General features: G+C 38.9%; 1 protein-coding gene across 1 annotated transcript in view; it reads left to right on the forward strand.

Moving 5' to 3' along the window:
• CCSER1 (coiled-coil serine rich protein 1) overlaps positions 1 to 4,976 on the forward strand; it is a 436,344-nt gene extending 431,368 nt beyond the window's left edge. The window contains exon 10 of the mRNA XM_071808258.1: positions 4,313 to 4,976. Within this exon, the coding sequence (XP_071664359.1) occupies positions 4,313 to 4,405 (93 nt within the window). The 3' untranslated portion in view covers positions 4,406 to 4,976. The remainder of the gene's footprint in view (positions 1 to 4,312) is intronic.
• The last annotated feature ends 3,872 nt before the right edge of the window (positions 4,977 to 8,848 follow it).

Here is an 8,848-nt window from a genome sequence, read left to right on the forward strand (position 1 = left end):
GCACAGTCAAAAGGCTGGCAATGTTTTCCCTGGCTTCTTTAATCATTTGATGAGAATTGCAGACTGAAGCTATTTGATACTGTGCTAATAATTAAGTACAGACACCTCCTCAGAAGTTTTCACACATTCAAAAGGCTATATACAAAAATCCTACTGTGTTGCAGGAAAAGAAATATCTCCTTGGTATTTTGCAAATTCCTTATTGCAGTGTTTCATGAGTATCAAAATAATTTTGCATCCACAACATCTCTCAGGGCCCTACTTGTTCTTAGTATTAAAATAGTGATTTCCATAATTAAAATTAGGTGTACTTTTATTATTTTATTCTCTTCAGCTTCAATTTTGCTATATGCTTTTACTTATATTATGTGTATGTTTGTGTGTTGTCCATCACAGTGTTCCAGTGAGGATGTAATAAAACACTCCACCACTTTGCTTCATTTTGCCTCTAACGTATCTACAAAAGTCTCTTAATCTTCAGCGGCCAAAATCATTAATATTACTTTGATTCCAATCTAGAAGAAATAAGCAAATTATAGCATTTGTAAGGCTATAAAATACGGACCTGCTGTTGCTATACCTTCTTGAAGCCTTTTTGTTTTCTTGCTGTCAAGATCAATTCCTCATAGGTCCATTCAATTCTAAATGCAGTTTTTAAACAGACCGAACTAGATAACAAGCAAATGACTGAAGACAGAATCTTGGAGAGGGAGGAAAAGTAGCCAAAACTAACACTTACGCACAAATAGAAAGACATTGGCTCCAACAGAGCAAACGAAATCTGGAGTTCCCTCTGCCCTCCGCTTTGCTCATTAGAATAAGAAGAGCTGAGGCATCTCAGTGCCCTGGCTACACCAAGCCTTGAAAAACTATTCGCTAGAGAAGCATCAGATAAGGTGTAGGTGAGTAATTGTCTTTATTAGTTTCTATGGTAACATGCCATCACATAAAGGCGAGAAAGAAGTACATCCACAAAAGGTAGTGTTAGTTCAACTGTGCAAACGCCGTCACTGTTTGTCTGACGAACAAAAGCATCAGAAAACCGCAATATGTCGCGGGTGCGATTTAACTGTAAAATCAAGAGCATAACACTGAATTTCATTGCTGTGGCAGTGCAATTTGAATGGACCGGGGTATGGCAGCACCACGTATGGACTCCCAAAACACTTCTGCTCTGTTACAGAAGTCAAACAACTTCTTTCACTGCAAGAAAAGCTTTCAACACACGACTGGCAGAAAAACCGATAGAATGACAAAGGCAAATAATGCAAAGTGACTGGGATCCTTTTAGAAGGGTTTTTACACATTCAACTTCATTCCACTGGGACCCCGGCAGCTCTGACTTTGCTACAAGAGTCCAGACTTGAAAGGCAGATGCCAAGGATTAAAAAGGTGAAAAAATAGAATCAGGAAATTAGGACTCGTGCTGCTCCAGAGCAACAGCTGGAGGCTGGACATGGTGCATTAGGGAATCTGAAGTAACAGTGGACAGCTTTGTCGGTACAACTTTTATACTGTATTTCAAAAATTATTATAAATTAATTAGAAAGGAATTAATAAAATACTATAAATTAATTTCCTTGTCCTACCCCTTCAAAACTAATTCCCCTTTTAATTCTGTTAGAATGTGGAGACATGAGGCTGATATATAGTAAGCATTTGTGTACAGTAAAGGCAACTCCCAGCCCCAGCAACCTCTGAGTTGTGTGTTTGGGTTTTGTTTTCTGGCTGGTTGTGTGTATTTTGGTTTATTTTTCCCAGTGACTGCGATTTCTATTGCGAGTGGAGGCACAGTAGACGCTCTGGCAGGAGGAAGGGGTTGTTACAGCAACACGCGTGCCCGCAGAGCACGTCTTTGGCGTCCTCCTTTGTGAAACTGCCTGCCTTGGCCAGTTAAAGTTTTAATCAAAGTCTGCTACCAGCACAGCCCCTTGCTAAGAAATGGGGACGAAAATGTACTGCAAAGCCTAGCCCTCTGATATATAAATAATCGGGGAGACAGCTCTCCTGTCAGTGACCTTTGCTGTGAAAGATACTTCAAAAGAACTTCCTCCGAGGTGTGTGTGTGTGACAGGCGTGTTAAAGCCTTCCGAAAATGCAGATGTTTGCAGTGCAGGTCAGGGTTATCATCTATAGGAAAATGTATGTGCCACGGTAGCAGGTAGCAGATAATCCAGTGATAAAGCAAACAAACAAACAAAAGGACTTTTCCTTCACCTTCTCCTCAGCAGCTGGCATCCTCTGGGTGGCTTGTATTAAAATGTCACGCTGTGCTGGCTTGGACAGGGAGATGTTCAAACGACCAGTAAATGCCTTTTACTTGGGAAGGAGTTGCATATCTTAGTATAATACTCAACAGAGAAACGTTTCCCTCCGTGTTGACTGCTCCCAATATTCTGAAGTTTGGCTTCCTTGCATTCTGCAGGGTTTAGAGCAGGTACTCAGCTCATACTTCATGCATTGATGTGGTTCTAAAGCCAGGCTGCTTCAGGACAAACCTGTGAGTTCCTCGGCTCATACTTCATGCATTGATGTGGTTCTAAAGCCTTTCAAGAGGCCTGTGCTGTAAAGCGGACACAAAACCCACCCAGGTTTAAAAACTGCCCTCCCCTTTTCCCCACTAAAATCAGGTGTCACTTCAGTCCAGCTTAATCAATTGTTACAGAAGTATTACTGAATAAATATGCATGCTCAGACCTTGGTAGTATGCTATCAGCTCCCTTCAAATTCTGCTTCGTGAAATAGCTTCAGCCTTTAGCCCTTAAAAGACTAAAATCACTTTATGCTGTATCACTGGAACTGTGATATATTTCCCAGCGTAAAACCTTCTGGTGGTAAATATATGATTGCGTGGGCTTTATATATGTATCATTAAAATTTAGCATATAGGAAAACAAAAGCCACAGTCACTTCCTATTTGGAAGACATGCCATAAAGCCTGTTGATTCCTCATTTTACTTTCTGTGGTCATTACAGCCAACTGAGAAAGCGAATTACTTAAGGTATTTATAAAGCAGCAAAGTATTAATAGAAATTGCTTAAGCTACTTTAAATGTTTATAGAAATAATGACAATTTCCATCTGTCACCCTAAGAATGGTACTGATGGTTGCTCAAGATCTGTAATACTTGAAACTGTCTGGCACTCTAAAAGAAAGGCGAGGCGGAGAGAGGAAACGCTTGTTTCTCCCCTATGTAGTTAAGAAAGTTGTGCATACAATCATATAGATGTGACAAAACCAGAAAGCCTTGTCCATGATGCTTTAGGAAAGCAAGCTCTGATTTTTAAATAACAAAACAAAACAAAAAAGCAAGCAAACTCCACCTTAAAATTTATAAGTCTTTCTAACACATCTCTTGTATTTTGGTAATTTAGAGTCAAAACAATAGATTTGCAAGATGACCTGGGTGAGCCTATTGATGCTGGGAAGAGTTGTGATGTGTGGAGAGAAAAGGCTACAAAAGCATCACTTAGATTTCTTGCCTTAAACATCACCCTACGGCTTAAAGCTGCTGTCACAGAATTGCTCGGTCATCACTCTATGAGTGAACATCCCCATTATCGATGTGGATAAAGTTCAATCTTTTTGAAGCAACTTCTCCCATTTATAGAATTTGACTGAGGAAAAACAAACCAACCAACCAACCAACCAACCAACCAACCAACCAACCAATCAACCAACCAACCAACCAACCAACCAACCAACCAACCAACCAACCAACCAACCAACCAACCAATCAACCAACCAACCAACCAACCAACCAACCAACCCACCAACCAACCAACCCATCAACCAACCAACCAACCAACCAACCAACCAACCAATCAACCAACCAACCAGCCAACCAACCAACCAACCAACCAACCAATCAACCAACCAACCAACCAACCAATCAACCAACCAACCAACCAACCAAACCCCACCACCCTGTCTAATGTCCTGCGATGATCCTGTTTGCAGCACATTGCAATGATCTTTTTGATACATCATAGCCTAGTCAAACTACAGATAAGCCTAAGGATGATGTTTTTGCTCAAAAACATGCCCATTCTCTGCTAAACTAAGGAAAAAAAGTTTGATTTCAATAAGTTAATTTTAAGGATAAGTTGATCAAAACCCTATAGCTGGTGCTGTTTGCCAGGGGGAATCACACCCTCACCTCTGAACCATGAAGATGTAAATCTTTCTTAAAATATTACCCTGGCAAAGGTCTTGATGGTCCTGTGTTTGGTGGTGATGAGTTTTTTTAGTTTGTTGTTTGTTTCTCTGTTTGTTTTTAATTTTCTTTTATTATATCTTCTTGCTCTGCAGAAACTGCACTGGGGGTCAAGAAATACTATTGATGGCTGCAAGTACAGAAGTGAAGGTGGCACTTGGAAAATACTGGCTTTTCCATCTGAATAGAGCCAAGTACAGCCAGATCAGTGTTATTGTGATCAACATCTGATGGCAGAGTGGGACTTGGAACTTCCAAATGTTGCAGTCTGGAGCAATTCTTCATCCTGCTTCGTCAAGTTTAATCTTCGATGGTGAAGAACTTTTCAAAGGATGTCCCTAATGGAAATAATGGCGATTGTGTAAAAATAAAAGCAGATTGCTATATTGGGAGGAAAAAAACCCAGAGCTGTACTTGCCCTTGTCTCTTATTCTTCGCTGTTGGAATCACAAGAACGTTGCTTGCCAATAATCTGGCTGACAGTCACCTTTGGAAGGTTATTTCTTCCCAGCCAGCAGAAAGCCTCAACAGAAAGGAGAAATAGATGCTTCCTTCTTAATTTGCAAGGACATCTGCTGAATTTCTAGCTTGAGAGAAGAAAACCTCCATGAAATGGTTCTTTTTAATAACTGTGGAATAGATTTCCTCATTCCAGGAATACCTGTGGCTTTTCCCAGTCTGTTTGTGTGTTAATGTCAGTGTTTGGTTTGTTTTTCATGCATACGTTTGTGCGTTCAAATACCTGCAAAATGATTCAGACCGAAACACCCTGTTTAAGCCTGCAGAGATTTTTCTTGTATTTAAGAAAATCTGCACCTGTTATTAAATATATGTATTTCATTCCTGACCTAGATTTGTCTTTTTTCTTTGTTGTTAGAAACGGAGGATGAAAAGACCAGCATGTTTTCAGAAAAGCTATCAAAGATCAGAGATTTATTCTTGTCAGCAAGACAACCAAGGAAAAGATGCATTTCCATGATGGAGAGCTCAGGGTTGTTTTTTTTTTGGCAGCACTTCAAGCTATGAAAATAGTTGTAGGACACATGTTTATTCAGTAGGAATCAGTTGGCTAATTGCTAACTTTTCTTGGAAAGTGCTCTGATAATAAGGATCTCTTTCTGCAGGGCTGGTTGTGGTTCTGTGTTTAGGAGTCGCATCTTCTTTATTTGCAATACATGTCCCAATTAATTAGATAAGTTCTATTTGTTTCTCTTTTCTGTATCTGGCTGTATTAGTAGTTCAGAAAGGCGAGTACATCCTTCCTCTGCCTTTTGTATGGAGGATAATTTTGCAGGCCAAGGAGAAAAGTGAACAAGAAAACCAGCTGATAAATCCTGACTTTGGCCTGAATTGGGATGAAAGAACAATTTACTTTTGAGTTCATTTTTCTTTTCCCGGGCTGCTCTAGGAATTAGGTTTTATCATGCCTGACTGCTCTCAAGCAGTTCTGGGGGATCAATTCAACTTGTACTTCCGATCTTTGTCACTTCCAGCGATTTGTTCCCAGATGAAGTGAAGAAATACTCCTTTTTCTTGTGTTTGTTCCTATCAAAAGAAGGCGTGAGGTTCTAAGAGGTGAAAAGGACAAGTATCAGTATGGCATGTACACTCCTTGTGTCCGATGAGTTCTTCGTTTTGCATGGCTTTCCATTTACTTGTATCACCACACAGACATAACCAGTCACTGAATAAATAACATGCAAAGAATAGACCTTCATTTAAAAATCACCTGAGTAAAGCAAAAGAACCGTGGAAAAGAAAAATACATATCGCAATGAAGAAAGTAATAGAGTAGTTTGAGGCAGAAAAGGGGGTATGTATGTTAAAAAAAAGGAAAGTCGAATGGGCAGAGAGGTAAAAATCAACCCAGAAAGTGAGAGAACAAACTCAAAGCAAAGCATAAGGAAAGAGAAAACAACTCAGAGGGAGAGAGGGTTCCTGGGTGCATTTGGGGGGGTCTGAGTTGCAATTTGAGGCAGATTGATTTTGGAAAGCCCAGGGGCCTTAGAGCAATCACTTGGTATATTTCATCTTCCGTGTTGCTTAATTTTTTCCATTGTAATGTGTATTCCGGAGGGACACTATTGCTTCCCTGAGTAATTTGATGGTATTGTTTCTGTTTGGTTTCCTAGGCATGAAGAACACTTTTTATGTAGTAATAATTCTATATTCCAAGATAATCTTTTAAGAGGATTTCCCTGTTTGCAGGGCTGGAATGAATTGATTCTCACTAGATACTTGATTATCAAGTTCAATTATACAATATTTAAAAAGAAATATTTATTACTATCTATTTTGCCAAGGGGTATGATGGGGTTTAATGAGCGGGACAGTTTGCCTAACTAAAAGGAATCTACAATATTTATAAATCTACTCAATTATTTCTAGAAATATCAACTATTTACTAGGAAGCTTAAGAGAATATGTGCAAATGAAGAATGCATATTCACAAATAGCAGACATGGAAATACAAAGAAATGGAACTTAGCTGATGTTTTTTGTGGGAAGGAAGGATGGGGATAGAAGAAAGAGGCTCAGAATATGACAAGTGGGTTTAGATACTTTGGTAATAATAAATTAATCGTTTTCCATAATTAATACACAGCGACCTTACCGCAAACATTCACGTAAGTGAAAACTGGCTAAATGCCATTTAAATAATGGCATCTCCATATTTTGCATCTAAATCGCACGAAAATCCTTCAAAACCCCGTGCACATATTAGAAAGGATGTTGACCTACTTCAAGAGCAAGGTGACTAAATGGAATTGGAAATGTCCTTAATTTTTGACACCTGCTCCCGAGATCATGGTCTCTTGACCACAGTGGGATATCACTTGATGGCTCACAGGACTACACAAGTGACCCCGGAGGGTCATACAGGCCCCTGCTGGCTATTTATTGCTGGTGGAGATGTGCGAGGAGAAAATTATCCAGCTTTCAGGGCAAGGCATTAGTGGTCACGCTTCCAACTAACAAAATAAGGACAGGGAACAAACCTAATACCTACCATAATACTTCAGAGGTTGAGTAAGCGTCCTACAAACGACACCAGGATACAGTAAAAGAAGAAACCTCTCTATGTACCTTGACATGAAGCAACTCTAGTTGATACTTTTATGGGTAAAGCCATCTTGATTCTTACGTGTATTCCATGGAAAAAAATGAATAAGGCTTTTAAATGGTGTTTTTCCAGGCTGAACCTGACACTCGCAGCCTCATATTGAGTTTTAATTGATTCTGCCTTAACATCCTGTTGTTGATTTTGAGACAGTTTCGTTAAAACTATTTGGACTATTACACTCAGACTATTCACCTAGAGATATACTTCTGTCAATTAATTTACTGAGTAGAATACAACCTATAAGGTGTCTTTACAGCATTCCAAGTGCTTTATTGTATCATACGATTTGTGTAAGAAACAGGAAATCAATTTAAATAAACTGTACCAAAGGTTCTTTCAATAAATTCAGTACATAGTTAAATGATTAATGCATTGCTGAAGGTGTTTCTAGATATGGAGCATCAGCTAATTTTACCCACTGTCACTTATTTATAAAATACTGTTTGATGTTCTTTACCAAAGAGCAGAAAGCGCAGCAGTCGTCTGCTGTGAATGTGTTGATGCTGAATAAGCTCCAGCTGCCTCGTTGCTTTAGTGTGAATGAAACATGGAGTGAATTCTTGCAGCCATCATGCATCAGATAGGCCACATTTCACATCGCTGGATGCATATTTAATACACAGAATCCTTTTTGATTAGTAAATATTGATGCATTTGCTGAGGTGATTAAATCGGAGCCTGTATCCCTTCACACAAATGGATGTTTGTGCAGTAAAAATCATCTGCTCTTTCTACTGCAGTGATATTTTTTTTTAAATAAAAAATAAACATATTATTTCATATTCTATGCTTTGATCTCTCTCTCACCCTAACTCATCTCTCATAAAATGACATGAGCTGTCCAGACAGACTTCAGTGAAACCTGATAATGAAGAAGATAGATACACTATTTTGGGGCAGTGGGGAGGTCGACTCTTCTGTGTATTGATGCTGTGATTCTGCTATTGATTCTGTCTGTAATGATGCTTTCCAAGAACAAACACCAATTCCTGTCTGAAGTTCTAGACATGACCCCAAAGTAGCCTGTTTTCCACACAAGAGAAATGGAACTTATAATGTGAACGAAATGCCTTTGGTTTTTCTAAATTTTACTCCCAAATAGTTATTTTGTAAGAATAATTTTACTCCATATAACTGTAATCCTGAAAGGTACAGAAAAAGGGTGTTTCAAGGAGAAAAATCTTCTGATTAAATGGTTTTTGTCTTTCCTCCAGTAGGGTAACACTGCCCCATAGTTATAAAAAAGAAAGGAATATAGTTTATTATAAAAAGGAAAGGAATCTAATTTATTATAAAAACGTTGCTAAGACTTGATGTTTTCTTAAAAAGTGCCCAGTCGGATAGAACAATGTTTGTTTTTTTCAGGAATTACCGTGCAACTGATGGATTGTATATCTACCAGTGCTGTATCACGCCTTTCAAGAGTCTTTTTTAAAGAGATGCTGCCTGAAATTATCTAATATAGCAGTCTGCGTTCTTGCGGCCCTGAAGAGTCCTTCTCCCAATA

This window comes from Patagioenas fasciata, chromosome 4, assembly GCF_037038585.1.
Source record: "Patagioenas fasciata isolate bPatFas1 chromosome 4, bPatFas1.hap1, whole genome shotgun sequence".
NCBI classification, from domain to species: domain Eukaryota; kingdom Metazoa; phylum Chordata; class Aves; order Columbiformes; family Columbidae; genus Patagioenas; species Patagioenas fasciata.